The sequence below is a fragment of the Haliaeetus albicilla genome, chromosome 11 (assembly GCF_947461875.1).
Source record: "Haliaeetus albicilla chromosome 11, bHalAlb1.1, whole genome shotgun sequence".
Taxonomy (NCBI): Eukaryota; Metazoa; Chordata; class Aves; order Accipitriformes; family Accipitridae; genus Haliaeetus; species Haliaeetus albicilla.
The window spans coordinates 10407754-10432729 of record NC_091493.1 but is presented as its reverse complement, the minus strand read 5'-3'; the positions used below and the strand labels follow the sequence as shown (position 1 = coordinate 10432729).

Genomic DNA, 24976 nt, shown 5'->3' with positions numbered 1-24976 from the left:
ATTAGTAATATGTTTTCCCCTAAATGCATGCAAATAAAATCCTAAAAGTCTTCATTTCCTCTGAGAAGATTAAGTATTTAGACTCTAGTGCTGATTTTAAAATTCATATTCTGAATTATCAGTCTGCAGTGCTGAATGATCTACAAGGAAGTTTAATTATTAGCTTCTCTCTGAAAATGAGTATATCTAAGATATGTTTGTGTTCCTCCACCTTTTATTATGAGAGGTATTTGTTATTTTCTTTTACAAGTTTGAATAATCCTGAGATCCAAAACCACACTGCATTAACATTTCTCCTACTGATGCTGAGGCTTCATCCCCTCAAGGCTTTGTAACAAAAAATTAACTTCTTGATAACGATTCTTTTCAGCAACAGAAACCGAACCAATGCTGAAAGAGGAAATGTTTTTTAAACCTCCTGTTAAACAAGGAGAATTCTTTTCAATACAGAAAATTTCTGTCTTGGTGTGTATAACAGCTTTGTCCTCAAGAGGCGTGGATTCAAGTGGATGTGTTTCTGGCAGCTATAGTGGGTAGTGTAGAGATTTACAAAGATGGACATTTATGCTACTGAAAACGCTATGTTCCTCCAAGCTTGTTAGAATGAAACAGATCTGAATCCTTACACAAAACAAATGAACCAAATAACTTCAATTAATCAAATCCTTATTTTTTTTCTCGGTCTAAACATATCTTTAACCATGAATGCATTGCTCTTAAATAAGAACAAATGCAGCAAAACACTCTCATTCTCCTCTTTTTTTCATATTCTAGCAAAACCAAAATAATATAGGTCTAGTAAATTAATAATAAGGATATGCTTGTGTTTCAGTCACAGCGGTCAGCTAATTCATCTGAAAATATGTACTGAAGTTAAAGGCATAGCAACAAAGCTTTTCTCCCTTAGTCTGTAAGATACTTGAATATGTGCTGGAACTGGAACTTGAACAAGTTAAAGACAGACATACAACTAAAAGCAAATCCTGACAAATAGTCTATAACTTCCTTTGCTTCCAATGAGAAATTGGCCTGTGTCTGCAAATCTCCGTGTTTGGCAGCTATACCTCATTCAGTTTGAACTCCCACTCGCATCAGCAAAAAATTACCTGATTAGGGATGCAGGATTGGATCTAAGATAATAGCATATTAAAATTCCACTATAAATTCAAAAGCTACTAATGAAAATTAAATCCCCAAAATATAAAATGTTCAAAGCAGTTGAACAGTTTTCAGTGTATGTACTCAAAATGCTAAACAATAGTAGCTATTGCATGTGTGACCATCAGGAAACACAGCTGTGCTTCTTTGTGTTACAATTAATTACTTCCGTTGTATATAAAATTGAAAGTATTGGTACTCTGTGGCGGAAAAAGGATATCCTGATACACTGCTCCTATTTCCTTACCAAGGCCTATTACTGAATGTTTCACCATTAATTCAGTTACAATGAATTATCCTGCTATGAATAAAGGAAGGGTAGTTTGGGTGGTTAATTGTTATGCTAAAAGCTACTTTTTCTTTGCATTTTCACTCTCCTACATTTTTATCTCCTTTTACTACTTTCACATGTGCCCTCTTTGATAGGAATTGTTGACTTCTAAGTAGTTACACTTAATAATGAAAGTCTAAAATAAATGTTTACTTAACTATCCTTTGCCTTAAAAATTGTTCTTTTTTTTTTTTTTATGTTATGAGATCTGAGAAAGCAGGAACCTTTGTCACTGTCCTTTAAAGGAATGAGTAAAATCTTCTCAGCTTAAGTATTTGTGGCCAGATCCTCTGAAGCTGGCACACAGAGGTGTAATTTATACTTTTCTGTGCCAGTGAATTTCCCTAAGCTGGAGGGGGATGAGGATTCTTACCCAGAATTAGGGAGGAGTAGTAACAGCCCAGCATTTCACTGTTATGCATTCTTTAATTTTTTTTGTGAGAATTGCATAGGAGCAAAAACTGTTTGAGGTTGTACTAAATAGTGCAAATCTGAACCATAAGGATACATACTGCCCCTGGACTTAAATATCTACTTTTTAATAACACTGACTCTTTCTTTATAGAGAACTTCTGAACAGAGAGCAGCTTCTGTGACTGCTTAGGAAATCAATGAAGTCTCCAACAACCACCAGCCACGTAAGTCTATAAAAGGTGCATAATGTGTTATGTATTTGCTACCAAGAATTTAATCTCTCAGGGTGCTCCTCCTAACCTAAAAGTCCATGGTTGTGTGCATAGGTGTAATTAATGCCACCAGACTGTTTCCAATCCTTTATGTGTAACACAAAGCTGAGTAAACGTGGAGTCCTTCAATGTGAGCCCAAATAAATTCTGCCAAATGAACTGAAATCTTTGCAAGTTTGAATTCAGTCTAGTTGGCGTCACAACAAAGTAACAGAAGAATGGCAACTCAGAAAAACTCCCATTCCAGAAACTGGTTTACATAATACAGATGGCAGAAAATCATCATCCACATAAAATACAGCCCTGTTCTCCTTTTGCTGCAGCAGCTGGCACTGTGCATACAGTCTCAAAGGATAACTATGCTCTGTCATTATTTCATAACAACACAGTTTAGATTCAGGTATGCTAAATTTGATGCGACAGCTAGAACCTGAATCTTTTTGGCTAGTGCTGTCACATTTCTTGCAAGGATTTTTTGGGCAGAAGTATGTGCAGTGTAGCATAAATGCTGTGTAGCATACATGCAGTAAAGCAGAAACTTCCAATTGGTGTTGTATATATTGTGTATCCACAATAAATCTCAGTAAATCTGGTATTTCCAGGATGCAGTAGGCTGAATGAAGACACTCAGGCTAGCAGCACAGCACATTATATTACTTTTTAACCCACATTGTTACAAAGCTTACAAGCATGTGTAACAGTAACTCTGGTCAGGCTTCCACACATGCAGAAATCCTAGGGAAATTTATTATGTCCTCAGAATCAGTACAGGGAAAAATTTCCAGGAAGAAAAAGAAAATGGTTCAGGGAACATGCAAGCCTACCAGTGGCATTGGGTACTGCGGAAAAACATTTGGTTGTGAAAGAATATATTTGGTCTTTGTTTGTAATGCAAAAATAAAATTTTTTATTCCTGAATTCATTTTTTTTATATGAAGCCAAATTTTAAAAGTGTGCCCTTCTTTCTGCTCCCACATCTCCTATGCTATCATAAGTCTAGGGATCTTACCTCATAAAGCACGAATGCCTAACTGATAACAAAAACTAGGTCTCTAGGTGCGCTCAGTTTAATGCATTATTATTATGCTATGCATAGTAAATGAACTATGTAACAACAATCTAGGCTCAAATACTGCAGGTATGAAACACATCCACGTAAAGGAAATCAGAGCCTCAGTTCTGAGTGTTTTAATCCACATACATGTTCCATACATGCATATAGGAATGCCTGCATTCATCAAGTCTTCTTTAAATCAAACTAAGCCTTGATCCCAACATAATTTTCCAGTCTACATACGATTAGATCTTAAATTAATTAAAATCCTGTAAATCACTCTTTTGTTCTGAAATGAGATCCTTGGTTATGGCTATAGATATTCATTAAGCTTCCTAAAAATCCAAAACATCCTCTTTTATGCACAATAAGAATAAAACATTTTAGAAGAACAGCAAGTTTCCTAGCTTTCTTGTAGCAAGCAGTATTCATTCCACAAGCACTGGAAGGACCATCACCTTTATTCAATTGAAAGTTGTATTTTTATCTATATCTTCTAATTAAAAGAAAAATAAATCATTAATTCAGTTTCAGAAAGGCCTCAACTCTTTTTCTGTAACACTACGCATAGTAAAACTAAGCGGAAGCAAAAGAATTTCCATAACACTTTTGTCATTAATGAAAACAATCTTAATTCTAAAAGTAGTAAGATTAGAAAATACTTTTGTAGTGGAGGCAGATCTATTAATGATACTTTATGCATACTGATTCATTATTCCCTAACAGTTTAAATCTGGAAACATTTAAAGGAAAAAACATGTTTTGTTCAAAAGTTTAGCTTCGTTCAAAAAAAATTCATTCTGCTTGTCCTTACTACACAGAAAAGTTTTGTGACTCAGTCTGACAGTCCTTATTAGTACAACACACATTTGTTACTGTTTTCTTTTGATGTAATCTTCCTAAGAGGAGGAGGAACTGTATTTTTAACAGCTATCCAAGGGCATGTTTTATAGGCATACAGCAGAGAATTTATGCCTGAATATAATCTGAATCTCATCCATAATTCTCTGATTTGGCTGGGAGAACAAAGCATTTCATTGTGTATTCAATAATGGTTTCAGCAATCTTATTCACACATTCCTTAGTTTCTTAATCAACAGAAACTGGCTGAATTTAAGATTCATGATTGGGGGGGGGGGGGAGGGGGACACAATACCAAAGCCTATAGTTTTGAAATCACCATTTTCTTCAGAGCAAATCATAGCCTCTCTTCTATTAAGAATCTCTTAATGCAACACTTGTCAAGATATCTTACACCATGCCCTTTTCTAACGAACTTTGCTCTGTTCACTTTTTGCACCCTATTAGCTGGCACAGTGCTATGCTTGTGCCTTTATTGCTTCCCCTTCCAACAGCTGAACTCTCCAGGGATCACAGTGCACAGTTTAGGAACCACTGTCTTGTGCAAAGGTTAAAGGTCAGAACAGACAATCTGAAAAACAGCAATTTTGAACTGACAGAAAATTGCTTATGTTCTGTTCATTCTTTTGAAGTGTGTTTTTTCCTTATGCACATTGTAAACAGAAATTAGGCTGTAAATAAAATCAAAGTGCACAAAGTTGTGATTCCTGATGCTGTACTTTGTAATGCCATCTAAAGCCAAGTCTGTCCATTTATCATCTAACTTCTTAATTAGGTTTAACATAATTAGTTGTATCTTTAAAATTCCTGCATTCCTGAGGGGTGCACATTAGGAATGCACAAAATGGCTACTTCTATAAACCACATTGTTATATGAAGATACCTTTCATTTGGAAGTATTTCTTGGCACTAGAACTCAATGAGGACGTTTAAAACATTTTGTATATTATTTAAAGTCACTTCTGCTAAGAAATGGAGGAACACCGCCTGAACTTATGTAAACTTTGTTCTCAGATGCATCGATGTAACCTAAGACAGAATTTACCCATTCCTTATAAAGTTACTATAAACAGTACTTGTTGACACAATAAGGTCTGTGACTATACAAGTCTTGCTAAGTTACAACATGTACTGTTAGTACACTACATCTTTTAAGCTTGCTAACATTTGTTTGTTTAAAACAGCATTATTTGGTTAATAAAACTTTCAAGATTGATATACAATAAAGTTGAAACCAATGCTTTTAATTTTTATTTCCAGGTCTGAAGTAGAGAGTACAAGTTTGTGTATGCTTTCTTATCAGTATTACATGGCTGAAAGCTGTCAGCTGTTTAGATGTCATGTTAATAAATATGCCCAAATCATAAAGCTTTAACTGTATTTGCACATTGCTTTTATTACTATACTGTTTTATTCATGTTGGCACAGATAATCCATGCAAGGTAGTTACTCACACCTCATAAACCACACTACATTCTGTTTCTGAAATAACTAAGAACTTAGGAAAAAAGCAAGGGCACTTGTGGCCTCAAGTCAACCTGTCAATATATGATAAAACCTAGACTTCTAATATGATCACTGCAGGCAAGAAATCACTCAGTTTCAAATTCTGCTGTTTATAAATACTAAACAAATTAATATCTACTACCAGGAGACAAGTATTGCAAATAAACATTAGCATGCCCAGCATTAGACACTGATGAGTGTGTTCAGTGCTGTGGACATTCACATTATTAAACATAAATACAAATAATCTTTAACAAAACATTTCACCCAAAGTACTGACCACTGAAGGACCAAAGGAAAATATTTTCCTTGTTCTGAATTGATTTTAGAAATGTGTAATGTGTAAATCCAATATAGTAGAAACTAACTTCTAAAAAAAAAAGTCCTAAGAGTGGTTTTTTTTTCTAGTTAATGAAAGCAGTCTTCTCTGGAAACATTAAATTTACCCTGTTCTACAAAAAGAACAGAAAAAGAGAAAAAGCATTAAGATAATTTTTGAAACCTTTGACTGAAAAGTTATTGAACACTTTTTAATTAGAAAAAAGACTGGTCTTTTAATTTGGTCATTCTGAGGTACAGTATCTTTGTTTTATTATGTAAAACCCACATTAATTAGAATGAAAACAAATATTTAGAACTTAGGACTTGTCCCAGGCATCTATTACAAGACATAAAACATAAACAAGTACACATTATTCATCTTGCATATTTTTGTACAGCGTTTATGTTCAGTGATAGTTGAAAGGCCCTATTCTGAGTTTTTATATATATCTATATATATATCTGTGCATCTTTTCCCCCTCCATATCACAAAGGTGACGTGTGGCAGAAGAGTATCAGCAGTTATGTGGTATTCTACCCCTGTGAAAGTTAAAATACTACATTATTCTTCACAAATTTCTGGTTCAGATATGTGCAAAAATTATATCTTAATATAGATATCAAGGGTGGGTAAGTGGATTCCCTATTTTTGGACCTCATTATGAAGCAGCACAAGTCAAAACAGGAAATTTATTACATGATAATCCTCAGGGTATCTCTGTTCTTCATTCAGAGATATCACTGTACCTCATATAGTGATATGTAAACTAGCTTTAATCTCACTTGCTCAGACACCAGCTGGAGTCAAGGCATGTGTTATAGTGCAGGTTATCTGCCCAAGGAAATTTTCAGGACTCTCTCAAGTTAGTATGGCTCCCACTGAAAAGGAAATTTTCAGGACTCTCTCAAGCTAGTACGGCCTCCACTGAAGTTTGTGCTGCTGTGTTTTCACTGTTGCAACTCCGCAAGCTAGCACAGCTGTGCTTACATACATTGCATTCACCTTCCTGCAGTACCGACTTCAAATTTACTAGATTGGATCCTGTATACCCCTTGCTCACCCCTTCTATACATATTTATACTATCTCTCTGGACTATTGTGAGCTACTTGTACCCTAATTTCTTGCTTCAAGCCCTTTCCCTGACTGTAGTGAGTCATCCTGGCTAATCCCCCCTTGCCCCCTCTGCCCCACCCCAACTATCTAACATGTCAACTTAGTGAAACTAGCCTTACCCAGCTGTTCCCCCTCCTCCAACCCCAGCTTCAGTAGGGGCTTCCCGTCTCCTCAAAGCCTCACCTTTTCACGCTCAACCAGAGGCCCCCCAGAGCTGGCTGGCTGCCGCAGGTGCTCTCCCTTCTCTGATCCAAGCATCCCTTCCCCTGTGCACACCGAGACCCCGGTGTCCCACAGCCCTGTCCGCCCCAGCAACTCGCAGGCTGGCCTGGGCCACTTCAGCCAGCAATCTGGGCTCCCCTGTGAACATGAGGAAGAGACAGCCACAGCCGCGCCGCCTACCACCACCTCCTCACAGACCATATGCCTGCCTAAGCTGCAGCCCTCCATCTCTGGCCATCTCCTAAAATGCTTTATCCTTCACACTGCCCGTGAAAAGGGAGCTTTTAGGGACATCGAGGGGGAGGGTGGAGATAGAGAGAGAAGCACACACACATATACGCACATGCAGATTAGAGGTGAAAGACCTCATGAAATTCTCCTGAGGCATCACAAGCCCTAGCATTTTGTGTCCTCCCAAGGAGTCTGACTCCCTGTTTTGATGTTGACAATAAGAGACTAGTCCCAGTCAGTGGGTAACACAGAAATCTGCCTAAAGAATATCTTCAATGCAGTCTTAGTATATAATATGCTGATATTAATTCTCTTAAATAACAGAGAATAATAAACACCATTTTGTTGAATGACATTCAAAAATTAAAAGGAAATCTAGAATTGTCTCACTGTTATGAAAAGGCATTTAATGAAGTCATATGAGTGAAAAAATACTTAACTTCCATGATTACAATTTATTCTTCTAGAGAATATTATGAGCCAGATCTTTGGATTTTGTAATCAATGGAACCATATTCACACCAGCCCAGCACCAACTGAAAACAGAAAATTTGTTTGCTATAGAAAAAAAAGGCTTTGCATATGATGTACTAGTGTTTTAGAATAATTCATGCATACAAAAAATCTGACCCTGTAGCACTCAGATCAGACCACTGCTAAGATCAGTGAGAACTAAGATACCTACTCAATAAATACAGGTCATACATGTCAAAACTGCCACAGGCAGTTCAGGTTGTTATTTTTGTCCAAGATGCGGACTGCCTGCAGCTAACTTAACTCTCATATTAGAACACCAAATTTCTTTTATTCGTTCCCCAAGCTTGGATAGTTTTTCATCCCTGAAAAGACACACCAATTTTCTTAAAATGGGCATTACCCATAGGAGGGACAAGGCAGACAATGCTATGCAATTTCTTGTTACTCAAAACACGACGTAAAATAGGGTGCAGATGGCACCAGAATGTGGCCCACAGAATGCATCCTCAGCCTCAGAAATACCAATTCAAAACTGTCAGTACTGCAAGCTGTCAACACACACATCATAATTCTCACTTTAAAAAATTAGTAAAACTTGAATAGTGATCAGACATTCCATTTTAACTCTTATTTTCTATCAATCAGACAGAACTGCTGTCTCCAATACAAAAGTCATTGATATTTAAAATTAAAAATTCAACAGTATTATCAGTACTACAAGTATTGCTCTTTTGCAAAAAAAAAAAAAAGTTTTATAAATAACTGTTTGAACAACATGAAAGTCATTCTTAAAATATTAGAAAAGATGACTGTATGGTTAGCCTAATTGTTGGAGCCTATCTACTGTTTTACAATGGCAAATACTACTATAATTCAGGATGTGTTGTGCTTAAACACACACAAGTAATAAAGAGTATGTGCCTGTGGTGTTATGCTGCCTTATGAATTTTTAATCCATGTTTATTTACTATAGAAAAAAAAAAAAGATGTTCTTTTCCTAACTATGTGGCACAGAGTAGGGAACTTTTGCAAGCTATCTCCCACTTCTAGCTGTGCTAGATTGCATGCGTGTCTTCTGTGTTCATCAATGTGAAGGTCCAGATGTAGATTCCTACCTCCCACTGATATCAATGGGAATTAGAAACCAAAGCAACTTTGAGTATTTTTTTTCCACAAGAGGAAAGGAAAACCGGCTTCGGATTAAAAGCTGGCCTTTCTAGCCAGCTCCATTCTGTTCAATGTAAGAGCAATTTGGAGAAAGCCAGTTGTCTTTTTCCATTACAATTTGAAAGTGAACTCATCTACTGTGCATGTATAAGCCAAGTGCACTAGCAAAGTTGACCCAACATGCTTTTCTCGATCTTACTGGGTTATGGAAGGTGTTATACTGTTTCCATTTTATTTTCAAACTAAGTTACGGATTGTCTCCTAGGCTTCCCAGCTACATATGGATTCAAGGCAGACTTCTTATTTGGAAAGAATCTAAAATATTTGATGCTGTGAGGTAGCACCACAACATAATGGAATAGCACTCACTTTTCATAGAGGAAACCCTAATCTATTTATTTCCCTTTGAAAGCTATGGCCTTTGGTTCTACAGATTATTGTACATGTGGCACTTACTCATTCTTGTTATGAAAGAAAACGACTTATTACAAAAAGGACTTTTCCAGTTGTTCTTAAACACTAGTGTGTGGTCTAAGCAGTAAAACTGCTGTGGGTAGTTCATTTGAAATGGTATTTGCGCATTACTTTTTATATTACAGTTTTTAGTTAATTTCAATATTTCCCTCAACTGTTACTCTAATAATGGACTAGTTCATTTGTTTTTACTGTTCATCCAGTAGGTTTTTGTATGAACCTTGCAAAAGCATGTTCTGCATTTACAAAAGAGGTTAAAGTTAAAATTCAGAAGTATCAACTTCCTAGCTTTTACCAAGTGAAATGCTAGCCATGGTTATCAACTTTATGATTGCCCAGTTAGTCATCTGTTTTTCCCCAGCATTACTGACTACCAACTCTTCTTTTAAACATTGATGGCATGGGCATGCTTCTTGCACAGTGGCTTATCCTTCTTGGAGTAGAATGGCTGACCTTCCAAATTCACATGGCATACCTAGAATTAATAATAAATACAATCAGGAATCATTTAAAAAAAGAGAGAGAGAGAGAAAGACATGATTATCAATTTCAACTGTATTTCTCTTCTGCCCACACTTGTCTTTGGCAGAAGTGCATCTGATTTCCTGGATCTAAGTGCATGTCTTGGTAGTTTTCCTACTCCATGTTGAGGTTAGGCTCTGGTTTGCATCAGGTCTCCTCTCTGTACTTTCCTGCTACCACTACCCACTAAGTTCACTAGTTTCCATTAAAATGAAGTCTGGGTACACAATCCCCTAGGCAACTTCTGCATGTCCCAGCAGTGCTTGTGTAGACCATCAAAGGATAGTGGCACACTCGAGTACATGCAGCTAGCTCAGACTTTAAGACCTAGATTCTGATCCTTTAACGTATGATTTTACAAAAGCTCTGGTTAGGTGCCATGGTCCCAGGGGTACCATCCTTCCATGGTACCATTAGATACTCATTCCTATTATTACTTTGTCTTGGTACAGGTGCTTATGCGACCAAGGTGTGAGTTATTCAGACAGCCGGTATCATTGAAAACTAATTACTTATTCTTACCAGGTTATTCTTCAACCCATAGAGTTCTCTGCCTGGCTGCATAAGTGCCAGTGTTGACATAACAAAGCATGTGAGAATGCATGGCCAAGGCAGGGCAGCCCAGGTTTAGATCAGCTTAAACTGCCCTGGAATTGTGCAGGTATCTATACAGGGTAGTGCAACACCACTTGCAAGGTCAGAGTTGACTAGAACCACTTAAGGAAGTCAACACATCAGAATCTAGGAATAAGAATAAATGTTGTCGTCCCTAATGCTTATGGCAGGCTTAAGACCAGTGAGTGATAACGTCAGTGATGTGCTACTGCAAGTGGAAGGAAAATCACATGAAAGGATATGAGGACAGCATATTAGAAATTAAAAGTCATGTGTTTATTTGCATTTGACCTAACCTACTGAAAGCAATAAAGTTAGCTCCTACAAAAAATGCTGTGAGAACTGCATTAACAAAACTATCACCTCCATAGAAAATTGGGTTGCTAGTTTAAATAAATACATAAGAATGCAGTTAAATGAACAAGCAAAAAAGAACACAAAATATTCCAAGAAAGTATCTTTTATAAGCGATAGTTTGTGAAGGAAATTCACTGTCTTAGTATTCCTTTCTATGTTAGAATTTCAAAAAGACTTCAATCTTCACAGGACACTTTTGTGTCACTCACTTCCATGTACCCTTGAAAGACCAGTAGCTAGTTTAGCTTTAGATATTTATAAACATCTATATACTTTCTACTCTTCAACCTAAATTTTAGAGTTCAACAAACATTAGAAATTGTCACTGTCTTTTTTTGGTGTGGCCAACATACTATTTTTAGCTAATTAGAGGTTCTAGATATTATTACCTTAGGAATAATATGTTGTAGAGCAGCACAGCTGTATTAGAACCATATGAAAAGTACTGTTTATCATATGGATTTTACTACTTCGTGTGCAGAGTGTGGGAATATGGTCACGCTATATAGCTGTACGCACACCACAGATTGATGAGTTTGACCACCTTCTATGCTAATTACTATTCATTCTCTCTAAACAGACTCCTTTTTGCAAGTTTCAACAAATATTCTGCATGGAAATACAAAGTGCACTGCTTTGTAAGTAAGATTATGGCTATATTGTTCAGTATGGTGTTAATTTATTTTAAATCCTGCTTTATCTTTATTTGGTAAACATTGGAAAGAACAACAGCAATAGTGGTATGTATTACTGTACATACTCTCTAAAACTGGATGTTTTATTAGAAAGCACTTGTGATGGTGAAATTTAATAATTCTAATAAAAGTTTATGGAGGAGAAGAGAAATGACTTGCATCCTTCTCCATCGGCAAGTGAAAAATTAAATTCAATGCCTCTGCATCCTTAGGCATATGTTAATCGTTCCTGCTTTCAGGTCTTCAGATGTTACTTCACAATTTATGAGTATGAAGAAATGAGATAGTATTTGGTATAGAACCTACAGCACAAATGAAGCAGGTATCGTGCCAAGTGTGTCCGAGAGCTTCAATGAATTTATCTCCAGCTTCAACAGGAAAATCACAGCCATGGCATTTTGTGCTGAACAAAGCAATATAATCTAAAATAAAACAAAAAACAAACTTAGAACAAACTCTTAATGTAATTGCATTAAATCAAAGACAAATAGAAAGTTTCCAGAGGATGAATTTTTGGATTGTTTTTGCTCAGTTTCCTACTACATTCACTGAAACACTCTGAAATTTGCTTCTTTTCTTTATTTAAATACAAACTCAGTGCAAGCCCCCATGTCAGCATGACAGTTGTCATCACAAACATAGAAAACAAACAAAAAATTCATGAAATTTCAAGTTATGTTTCTCACATCAGTATTAAATTAGCTTTAATGTATGTGGAAGCTATTCGTGAGGACAAATATGGTCATGCAAAACACAATGTAATGCCCAGTGAGTGTTACGTTAAGGGTGGTATAGAAGCATAGTTTAAGTTTCCATGACTGGATTTATGTTCTCTCCACATTAAGAGAGAATATTATGGAAACCCCATACTGGCTGGTTAATACATCTTTACTTTGAATATCAAGTGCGATTTGGAAAGACTTGACATTGAAAAAGATTAACAGAAATTCTAAAGGTATATGGAATTTGTGAGAGTCATTAGAGGTTATGGCAGAACCTCTGATTTTGAAGGGTAGGTGCCAAGTCAGTCATGCTGTTTGGTTTTCATTCTTCACTGAGAGTTACTCTGATTTGTAAAATTTGATCTGCGCAACCATAAGGAAGGAATGTCCAGAGAGAAGTATGCCAGAAGGTCATTAAACGGACAAGGCAGGGCTTACAGAGAGAATACCACTTAAACCTTAACCTGCTTCCTGACCATGTCAGGCAACTCATTTGAATGGCAAGCACCATTCATTAAACCATATTACCCTTTCCATAGTTTGGGAAAATGTGGCCTTTTCCTCTCTTATTTGGCAAGAAGCAGTTCATTTGTTGCAGCACTCAGAAAACAAAATCTGGACTACTGCGTGCTGCATATCTGAGCAGAGCTGTCTTTTCATATATGTTGGTTGATCAGTTTTAGGGTGAGGTAGCAGTATCAGAGATTCAAGCAACTTATTAGAGAGAATGTGGGCAGCAATCCACACATGTAGAAGCGCTACCAGAAACCTAAAAGAATAATTTTTCACCCCATAACTTGTAGATTTCTAGTGAGCAGAATCTACCAGGAAACATAGGGGGACAGGGAAAAAAGCGTAGGGAGAGAAATGGAAGATAAATATCTAAGGGAGAGAAGTGAGGTATGGCATTCTGGGACATAGAGGCAAAAGACCAGTGCTCTTCCAGTCTATCATATAAAGCGGAGAAAAACACAGAGAGGGAAACACTTGTATATGTGAAACATGCAAATGAAATCCGTGCTGGATGGGTTACTGATTTTATTTTGTTCATCAGCTGCTTTATTCTTACATTGCTTTCATACAACATGAAGCACATGATTACTGAGCAGAACTGTCCAGTTTGCCATACCTTTCTCACAGTAAGGTTCCCCATCCTCCATGTGAAAGAGGCTATTCCCAAATGGCTTCTTACAAGCAGCACAGACAAAGCAACTTGTGTGCCAAGTCTGTCTTAGGGCATGCATCACTTCCTGTAAAACAAACAAACAAACAAAAGTCTCCAGCAGAATAGCATGCCCTGCAACTACCTACTGGAAAACAAACACAAGGCAGAGATGCTCTAAATCTTTCCCTTCTGTATCAGCCAATTCCCCTCCTCAAAAGAAAGAAGTATGACAGAAACTGGGCTTATTTGGAAAGAAAGAGGAAATAGGACTGCAGACTTTCTAGAACAATGTATTTGCCAAAATGAAACAACATAGTTCAGCCAGCTGTTTGTATCAACATGCCCAGTTGCTGTTGCAGAAGAGATTCTGCACAAAGATTCTGATTATTTTCTCCTTTGTTTTGAAACAACTAGTATGAACTCTTCAATGCAAGAGTGTGATTTGTTAAATAAATTTTAAAGAGTAATTTTCTCTCTAAGACCAAGAAATGCATGCAGGTGATAAGTGATTTAAGTCTGATGTTTCAAAACAACTTAGATTATGTACCAATTTCTTTAAGCTTCTCATAAGAATGCTTCACAAACTACTGTGAAAATCTAAAAAAATTTAAAAAAGAAAGTTTCTTAGATTTTTAACTTATGTGATTAGTGAAAATGAGTCTGCGTGTCTGTTCCTAGGCCATGTGTTCATCACAAACAAATTCTGTGCAACTGATGTTCTCTTGAACTGAGTATCCAGATTTTATCAGCTTCTTTCTTCTATCCAGTATGAAGCCATCTCTGTTACTGCTTCATTCTTATCTTGTCATACAGAAGTCCTCCAAGTCCAAAAGCTGCTGTACTGAGCTCTGATGCATGGTTACCTGCTAATTTGTCAATCTTATTTGTGCCCAAGACAATGTTTGACAGTGTATCTCTGTCAAACGGTCCAGATTTCAAAGGGCCAGCTGCTTAACTGGTGTAAATTAATTTAAGTTTGTTAACTTCAGTGAAACAGCATTGATTTACACCAGTTGAGAATCTAGATCCTATTTTATATTACTTCCAATTATATACATAGACTCTGATTCTCTTTTAAAGATTATTTTTAATCTCTATTGACTATGACAAAAGGGATTGAAGTCCTCTTCCATGCTTTCAATCCAGTGAACAGACAAAATAGTCTAATTTATGTTTGCCATATATCTCATTAGAGAATCACCATTTGAGATTCATTAACTTCTGTTACTGTTTGCAAAACAACTATCACTGATAAATAGGTTTGGATCCATTTATGAACCTCACTGAGTTAAGAAGCAAAAAACAGATTGAGAAATCTTATTAATATAAACAGAGGCAGCTGGCATCTTTGCTATTTTCCTGATGAAAATCCATAATGGGAACTGATTTGTAGCAGCATTAATTAGGTAAGTTAAGTCAGTACTCTGCTGTAAAATTACTCCTACTGCTGCAATAGCAAACAAGACTTGGTTGGAGCCAGAGCTTCACCATAGATGTCTGATACTGCCAGCCCTAATTGGCAATTGCAGAGAAAAAGATCTAGTCTGTCAATGCCAACATTTAGAGAGATGTCAAAAGGTGACAGCTAAGCAGTGAAAAAAACAGTGTGGTACTCCTTGCTTCCTCATTTAAGAGAATGGCATATATTCACTATAACTGCATGCATAAATACGCTGCTAAAATTATCTTACGGTATTCCAAACTCATCACCATCTAAGGTATACATAGAGCAAATTTACTTGTACCTAAGCATGAGTACATTAAGACAAAAGTGACATCTATTTTTGGCTTTCTGGAATTCAGGTCTTTATTTATTCTGTATTTTCTTAACTATAAGAAGTCAGCAGAATTCCTCTTGGCAGCTGTGTTGCTAGCTACCAGTGAGGTGCAGCAAGAACGATGGGTCTCTTCCTGAGATCACTGACTTCTCCATTGAAATTTAGACTAAGTCCTGTATAAGAAAAAACCCCCAGTTCAAGTCTTTTACTATAAATATAAGGAAAAGATAGATAAAAGTAACATAGTGTGTACTGGATAGCAAAGAACTATCCAGAAAGTACATATTCTGTCTATGAGTTGAATAAGGTACAGAAATATCCAAGATTTCAGATGCATAAAAATTATTATAAAATCATATGTTTCTCATTCTGAATAATCAACAGGCTGGCAAATTATTATTAAAAAGGGGGAAATAAATAACTATCTACATTCATTGCTTACAGTCTGAACTATTTCACTATTTCAGTGAACCACACAGTTGGAGAAAGGGTTAAGCTTGTTCTCTTACCCCCATAATCTTAGTGTGGCATCTGGCACAGGTTGGTGCAAAGAACTGTTCATAACAGCGCTCACAGTACACACTATTCTGCTCTTCCACAAAGCACATATCAGCCAAGGATGTCTTGCAGTAAGCACAATTGAATTCTTCTGGGTGCCAAGAGCGACCCATGGCTACCAGGAAAGGACCCCTGTAAACAATTGTAATTATCTTATTTGTATTGCAAAAAGATTGAATGACCCTTCATTACAAACCTACATTGTTAGACACCGCATACATGTATAACAAGCATTCTACTTGAATCATGAAGGTGCATATTAAAATAAGATCCAGAAGCCTGAACAGAAATGGTCTTTTTCAAGATCATTACTCAAACACTTTGCCGATTGGTTAAAATATTTCATTACTGTTTAGTCATATACATTGGATTTACAGACAACTGTTGGAAAAATCATCGTTTTCATGTCTGTGTAGCTATAAGTGGTCTTTGTAAACAGCTGCAAAAACAACAGGAAAAGGCCAAGGGCTGTAAAACAGAAGATAATGCTACTATTTGAAAGCATAAAAAGCAGGTGAATTTTCAAACCTACACACAGACACCTCACAGTAGCTCCTAAAGTCTCCTGCCTTCTTTTCATCTGAGAGAGCACTGCATGCAGCATGTTCTACAAATGTGGGACTATCAGATGACAACTCTGTTGTATGGAAGACACATTAAATTCATTTTGGTGATTTACTCTTGATTGTAATTAGATATAGTGATTATTACTGGAGTCTTTCCATTTCAGAATATATGAAGGGCAATAATCAGCAGTTCCACATCACCAAACTAGCTCCTTTTAGCGGAGGAGACTGTCATTAAACATGGATTACTTAAAGTTGGTTAGCAGTCCACAGGGTAACAATGGGCACTGGTCCAGCAGAATGAACTGGAAGAGGAGAAGGGAGAGGCATGCTATGAATCACTGGTAATAGAGTGTAGGCATTATCTTTCTCCAGACACAAAAGCAACAATTACATTTGGCTGCTGTTCCAAAATGATGTCTCGTTCCTTTTCTCTCCATAATCTCCCCCCCCCGCCCCCGCCAATGAAGTTGTATGTACCTCCTTCAAGGGTACCTTAGGACCAGAAACTTGTTTAAAAAACAAACAGTGATTTGCCACAGCATCCAAGAAACAAACAATTAGCACGTATAACTTTACAGTGATAAAAAGGGAACCACACAATAGCAAAATGAGCTCTGGAAATGTTAAATTAATGAAGCAGACAACAGACATCTCTGCTGGGTAATTTAACTGAGTCTTAGGCTCTGGTACTGTATATTAATGTACAATAACCAGTCTCTGATAATTTTTTTCTGCTTCATCCCTCTTCAAAACCTCATGACCTTACCGAATTATGCTGTTACAGTGTCCACAGAGAGGCGTTCGGCTGCTGGCTGGAAAACGCTCAGCCCTTTGAACTGTTCCCCGGGCTATTGCAGGAGCCTGGGAAGAAGTTGAAACTGGAGATGGGTAAGCCGAAGTTGAGGCAGGAGATGGTACTGGAGCACCCCTTGGTAGGATGTGCTTTGTGACAGTGGTGGTGGTTTTTCCAGGTGCAAATTTCTGGGAAAAGGCTTCATCTGTTACCCAGGGAGGGCGACTTGCAGGCTCAGCGTTGGCAGGGGTGTAGGAATGAACTGGTGCTGGTGCTGTTTTAAGTATTCCAAAAGAAACCAAAAAGTATTTTAAAGTCTTTTCTTCCGATGGCAAAACAGCAACACTTACTAAAGGGTCCTCCATGATACACACAAAAAATAAAAGCTTCAGATGACAATTATGGCCTGTCCCATTATTGCTCATTAATTCTGGACTGAAGCCAAGGATATCAGCACAATCACTGACTTCTAGTCCACATGCATTACAGAAGTCACTGTTTGCTGGCTTTTACAGATTTTATGGAGACCATTTTCAAGGGCATCTCTTCATTTTCTAGTGGGAATGGATATGACATTTCTATGATAATTTCAAAGACTGCCATATAACCTGTTTAAGACAGGTTAAAAATAGAAAGGCCAGATGGTGTAACAAAGTTTTAGATGGAATTCCCCATAATTTCAATAAGTTATGCTTAAATTTTGATTCCACTATATTCACTAAAATTCAGCATTTTCCACAGATGTCACTTCATCTGTAATTTGGAGGTTTTACTTCTAGGTTTCTGAAGAAAAACAGGCTCACACAGGGAACACAGGGATAGAGAGCACTGGAAGCGATATTGAGGGAGCCAGTTCAGCTCACATGACCAGCAAGACAAAGCCAACAGCACTTAGAGGAAGGCCAGGCTTGCGGTTATGACTGATCTCAGTTCAGTTCTTGGCTCTGCCACAGACTTCCTGTATAACTTCGAGCAAAGCGTAGTATCTCTGTGCCTCAGTTCCCATGTATATAACAGAAATATTACACTTTCTTTCTTTCACCCTTTGACTATCACATAAGATCTTCAGTGCAGACTATCTCTGTGTTTGTGTGCACCAGCCTCTAATCTTGGGTGGAGCTTTATCACATAAAAATAAGCAGAAGCTAGAGCATGCACATACCAACAAGTTTTCCCATTGCCCTGCTCTTTTCAAAACATCAGATCTTGCATTGTGTAGGACTGAAGTCACTGCCCAAGAAACTGCCTCACTTTGCCAAGTACAGGAGCACTAAAAGCAGTTATCCTTTGCAAGGAAAACAAAGTGAGTGATTGTTGGTTTGTGTGAGGAGGAACAGAAGCTTGGAGAGTTTTGCCCAAATGAGAGAGCACAGATTTGGGAAGAGAAGTGAGTTCTGCCATCTAGGCAAACACTCTGTGTAGTAGATCCCAGTGACATTTACAGTTTTAAGGGGCTTGCAGGTAGAAAGGTATTTCAACCAAGAAGAGGGTCCGAATGTAACATGGATCTTTCTGGATAATTAAGTGAAGATTATGTTCTACATAACATTCTTCCCTTAGACCACACCCTGCCACATAGAATAACATACACTGATTGCTGGCAATTGCAGGTGCTTAAATTGCATATATATCAATCCACTGTGATCACCCTAGCGATCTCTGATTTTCTTGAGTTCAGAGTTGAATCTAATGCATCTTCTTGATAAAACTTTCATATGCTAGAGCATCAACAACATTTCTGCTTCATAAAGCTGTATCCCACCTTAGCTTGAGGCTTCTTTTTTTTTTTTAAACTGGGAAATGGTAAACAGTGTTTAAAGATTTCAGAACAGAGAGTTTATATGCAATCTCTTTAAATCCTGAGGCTGTTGCTATTTATGTATTACAGTATTAAGCTAGACAAAATTAGAAGGCAATATTTCATCTCTAATTGGTGAGTTCAAAAGGCTCCCACCTATAAGGCTCTGTAATTAAATAAGGTGACTTCTAGTCACTCAGTTTTGTGAAAGGATTCTCCCTCCCCCAAGAGCTAATCCCTGTTCATGCAAAGTACAGCAGTGTATCCCACAGAGGGCCTAACAAAATGGTCAGATACTCAAATACAGAGTTCCAGAAGTGAACAACAAATGCAGTCCAGGTACCATTTTTAGGATGTCTTTTTCTATGATTGTCTTTAGTAAATTCAGCTTACAACCTGTTAGTTTTTCACTTTTTCCTCCTTAATCTCACAATGTCGGTGTTCTATTTTTCCAGTTTGTTTATTCCAACCAATGTAGACAGTATATGATTTCTCTCGGTTCAGATTAATCTAGACTCCTTTGAAGGATAAACACTGGGGAAGGGTCTTTGTCTTTCATTCTCTCTACCTTTTATTTCTTTTTACTCTATCTTTTCTACTTGCCGCAGTAAAATGAAGCAGCAACAGAAATTTTTTTCCAGTTCCTGAGAGAAGATACCAGGGGAATTATTGCCAAATGACAAATGTTGGGTGTTCGCAACTGCTCTGAGTTCTCTTTTCAGCCATTAGCATTTAATTTTACAGGCTGGATTTATTACAACATATTCCCCCCCCTCCCCGTGTGAGCAGGTTGGACTTACTATTGATGTAAAATAGTGTCATTGCAATGTATTAGGAAGGTTTCACTAACTTTGAGATTTTAGCTATTTTTATTAAGAGAGAATTATTTTTATTAAGAGGGAATTATTATCTTATAGCTATATCCCTAAGCTTATATGAACAACACTCTTGTCTTAGTAGCTACTGCCATACAAATTCACCTTGCTTGTTTATGTCTTTCAAAGTCTTCCAACATACACGCAACATGTAAAAGGTGCTGTTTGCTAGTAAAAAGTACTAAGATTCTGTATATCAGAGAATAGATTCTCAAAATACCAGTATTGTATGAGCTGACCCCTAACTGTTAAAAAATGAATACTTTAAATAATTCACTAACCCAGCCTCTATCACGTTGTTTCTCAGCCCTCAGACTCTTTTAGAGTAGGAGACGAAGAATGGGACTATTGTTATCCTCAGAGAATAGCAGGAGAAGAGGTCTCTCTTAACAGCCATAGGAGCAAGCCAATTCCTTGCTTCTGGGGAATTTGGAATTCTACCCATCAGCTCTTCATTTATGGTCAATAGATATTTTCCCTCCAGAAAAAAAGGCGTGTTACCAAAGATTCATTTAGTAAAGATTCATATAGTCTCGAATGAGTTAGTCTTACATACTAGCTTGCACTGTGAAAACAATTTCCCTTTTTTTTCCCCTTTGTTAGTAGAACATGTCATTGTTATTCTTAACAATAATTTTCCAGTAACAAATGTAATTCATAACCTCAACTGATTTGGCTTGTTCTACACTTAGTGGCTGCATCCTTGAAGCCCCGAATTTTCCTATATACTGTTCCAGTACATAGTAGATGACAGACAAAGCAGATAATGCAACAAGTCCTTTATAAAAAGACACTATTATATTCAGAAGAATTTAAAATGAAAGATGACACATAACCTACTGTTTTAGTATTGAAGGTGCTTAGGAGTCAGTGAAAAGTTCATTGAAATCTGTAGGAATTTTCTACCAATTTCTAGGAGAATGGATCAGGCCTTTACACTTGAGCACTTTTACATACATGAGTAGTCCTGTTTGGACCTAAGGATTTAAAAGGAAAGATCTGCTTTCTTACTTTTAGGTATCATGTTACTTCGTAGTATAAAACTGGCGTTTGAGTTGCTTGGAATATATGAAATCACTATTCTAGACTGGGAAAGCCCAGAAGAAAGGAATACACAAGTATTTTCTGCCATCTAGTGGACCTTATTCAGAAAAGAAGTCTATGCTCCGTTTAAAAACAGATTATGAAATTTATGGGACAGGGAAGGGAACGATTTCAGAGTTCACAGCTTCTCCTATGGGAAGAAAACAATGATTTTTAGCAGCAGAAAATTCCCACCGGAGTTAGGTTAGTCAAAGTAGCATCTTTCTTTACTTTAAAGTTAGACTTACTGATTACTCCCATCTGAGCCAGATACTTAACAATGCAGTTTCATTTTGAGATTGGTTTCAGTGTAAACAAGATTTAGCCCCATTGGTTTTTTTCAATCTGAGACAGATTTAAATAGTCTTGTAAACCCTCTTAGTGATTGACTCAGGTTTCTGGATATTGCATATATGTGGCTGTTGGTGGGTGTTTTGATCTGGAAGTTGCTGGCCCACATTTTTAAGGGAAGCAAGTTATCTCATTCCCATTAACACTGACGGCTAGCATAAAGACATTCCTCTTCTAAATTCTACATTGCAAATCGTTAGAGTAGTCTCCACTATTTTTGCCTTTTCACACAATGGATTTACAAAAAAAGAAGTCTAAGAAATTCTTTGCTAAAGTGAGAGTGCAGTTACTGCAAATGCCTGAAGTTGCACTTGGACTGGAAGAAAAAGATGTATCTTGTGATCTCCTATGCCTTAATTTGAGAACAGCTGGTCCTCTCAGATTGAGGTTGCATTTTACACTGCAGGACAGAATTTATAGGCATTGACAAAGTTGGGTAAGGAAGTTTTATAACTGTCTTGTTTTGAAGTACTGTTGATCTTTCCCAACTGTGACAGGAAATGCCGTTTCCTCCATTTCTTCCCAACTGACAAATTTCCCATTTGCTCAGGACTGCAACTGCAACTGTCTCTAGGGTCAGCTCATGTTCCAAAACCAGTATGGAGTGCTACTACATCAAATACATAAAACTTTAAAAAGTTACCAAAACAAAACCCAAACATCTTCAATAAAATCTCTGTCTATAATCTCTTTTGTACCTGAGTCACTTTGGGGTTCAATTACAAAGGTATTTTAGAATACTTTATTGGATATTTCAAACTCCTAAACAATACAGGGGGACTTACTGTTTCTTCCTCTGTCAACTTTAATGCTATTTGAATTTTTTCTTTGTAATATATCACATTAGATATTATTCTGAATTTTCTCTTGTTCTCTAGAGTACATTATATCCTTGCAGTGCCTGCAAAATAAGAATTTTCCACACACAGGCAGACAATATATACAGTTGAAGTTAAGTTTGTTGTATACATAGTGACACAGAACAGAGTTTCCATACTGTGTATTTTAAGCCTTTATTGGGAGGCAATGGGGCGCAAAACCAGCAATATAAGGTATTGCAAAGAAGATGCCCATCACAGGAGAAAACAAAAGCATTGCCTCTTATTCAGAGTCTAATTTAACAGCCACCTTTTTCTTTAACAGATACAGCTGCTAATTGGGTATAGTTACAGATTTATTTCTGTGGCAGGTTTGTATATTGAGAACTGGAGTTTATACTTCCCCCAAATGAGCATGGGGCTTAGAATCAATCAGTGCATCTAGGAGATATGTTGACTTGCCACAGTTTGCTCTGTTCTGCATTATGGAAATAAATCCTCTGTCTTCATCTTTCCTTCTTTTGCAAGACAAAAATAGTAACATTTGCCTTCAGTGAGAACATGGTATATGCTGACACACTTAACCAAAAGCAAATGAGGAGAAGCTGAAACCTTTATTTACTTTGAGACCCTTAAATAGCTCATGATAGTTCTGAACTAGCTTTTTCCACCTTTATATCTCAAATATAAAGATCAATCAACTCATCTGTCTGTCTGCTTTATGTTTAAGTAAAATGTCTGCATTGGTTTCATTTCAGTAGATCCAGAGATACAGCATTACAGAAGACAGAGTTTAAGACTGTTAGAATTCTTGGCCTTTTCATATTTACTTGACTGTCAAGATATAAATCAACTTTTAAATTCTCTTGCTAAGATCAAAACAAGCTTAATTTGAAACAGAACTGCATTTAGACTTATATTGCTGCCTCATTTAATTTCTTCATTTTGAAGGTTCATATTTTGGTCAACAGTAGTTTTAGAAGTTCACTCCATTTGTAACACATTAATACAAAGGGATTTTAAATAACATCAAGGAGCATATTTTCCACATGAATGAATAATCAAATATATTCCTTCAGTAACTGGATCTGTGGGAAATGGAAGCATAGCATTATAAGTACTTTAATAGGTTATTCTTTATTTCAAATATAAGCCTGAGTTTGAGAAGTTCAATATATGGCCTTATCTATTTTGTAAATATATCCTACTCAAGCTACCTTCACTTATTTTATCTCCCTCCTGAGTTGTGCGTTCTTAAGCTATTTTATCAATTCTGAAGTGTCACTGGGCTCCTAATTGGGTGCACTGGGTTATTTTCCCAATGTATTTCTTTTGAAAAATCAGGCTATGCATTTTTTATTACAGACTTTTCCTTGCTTTTATTCTTCTTCCCCCATTTGTTCCACATTTTCACTCCAAAGCAGAATACAAATACAATATAAACCTTGATCTTCAGATAATCTGAAGCAAAACTAGCAAATAACAGTATTTGGTTCCATGTATATAAATCTTTCCTGATATGTGTGTGTCCTGTTGCAAAATATGCATTCTTTGCATTTTCTTTTTCTAAAAGAAATGTGCAGGTGCATTTCTGTTCTGAATCCTTTTAGTACTTTGTTCTGAATCCTATCAGTACTTTGAAGTCACCTTACCTGGCTGGTAGACAGAGGGCTTTATGCTGGCAGTAGTAACAACTCTCTGTTTTGAAGTAGCAGAAGAAGCAGGACTTTCACCGTAGCTTCCAGAAACTGGCATTGGTGTATATGACTGGCTTGTGTTTCTAAAAGCAAAATGAAGGTATAAGCAACTTTATAAACAGCAAAAGTTACTGATTATGAAATAACAGATCTGGCAGCTTCCAAAGCATTCCAAGGAGAACTGTCCTTGAGAGCTACAGAGAGAATACTGTGAGGTTCATTAGTCTTTACCATTGCTAAGAAAGGCTTGGACAATTATTTGGAAAGAAAAATTAGCCAAATAAGGATTTTTGAGTAATGCCAAGTTGCTCTTGTCACAGAAAATAGCTTACTGAAGGAATATGACAAATTTATTAAAGGAACTCTCAGTTTAACAAGGGATCAAACTTCAGGAACATGCATACAAAGTTTGGGTTTTCTGTCCCTCTACAAACAAACAGGCCTGTTCTTGTCTAAGATAAATCAATGAGGGACATCTTGTTGACTTAAAAAGATACTGACTCAGCACAATTACTACTACTACAAATACTAACTACTGTTTATAAGCATTGTACTCTTCTCAAAAAGACTGTAGTGACCTTTAAAAAACATTTCTGCAACTAACTCTTTTCCCTATTTAGACTGAAACCACAATTTACATTCATTTTTCTAATGTTCAGATTCAGCTAACCCAAATGCACGTGATATGCAATATTATGATGCAATTTCTGCATTCCTAGATTAAAAACATTTGCTCAGGATTCCAAACATCAACAAGAAATAGCTTTTCTCTATTTTATGGCTTAGATGGTGATTCTGAGTTTGATTACAGTAACACATTGAAATATATGCCTCTTCTACTTGCCTATAATTTAGGATGATTCTAGCTGTAGTGATTTTGCTTCATAGACCACTAAAAGAGCATTACAAACAAAGCAAGCAAGAGAGAATAAAGAAGTACAAGTAAGGGAAGCAACAAATACTGAGATGTGTGCAGT

General features: G+C 36.8%; 1 protein-coding gene and 1 long non-coding RNA gene across 17 annotated transcripts in view; one reads left to right on the top strand and one right to left on the bottom strand.

The window, feature by feature from the left end:
* The window catches only part of LOC138687698 (uncharacterized), a 60584-nt gene that overhangs the window by 4350 nt on the left and 31258 nt on the right, over positions 1–24976 (top strand). Inside the window, exons 3-4 of one of the 2 annotated variants that reach the window (XR_011326815.1) lie at positions 2055–2127; positions 11678–12146. This is a non-coding gene — a long non-coding RNA (uncharacterized lncRNA). Of the gene's footprint in view, positions 1–2054; positions 2128–11677; positions 12147–24976 lie in introns of those variants that run through there. The other variant, XR_011326814.1, reaches the window with a different exon arrangement.
* LDB3 (LIM domain binding 3) overlaps positions 5319–24976 on the bottom strand; it is a 130081-nt gene continuing 110423 nt past the window's right edge. For all 15 annotated transcript variants that reach the window (XM_069796088.1, XM_069796086.1, XM_069796090.1 and 12 more), the window contains 6 exons: positions 23955–24082; positions 17351–17651; positions 15967–16147; positions 13644–13764; positions 12099–12214; positions 5319–10078 (listed from right to left, as the gene is read on the bottom strand). In XM_069796088.1, coding sequence (XP_069652189.1) covers positions 9989–10078; positions 12099–12214; positions 13644–13764; positions 15967–16147; positions 17351–17651; positions 23955–24082 — 937 coding nt within the window. In that variant the 3' untranslated portion in view covers positions 5319–9988. The remainder of the gene's footprint in view (positions 10079–12098; positions 12215–13643; positions 13765–15966; positions 16148–17350; positions 17652–23954; positions 24083–24976) is intronic.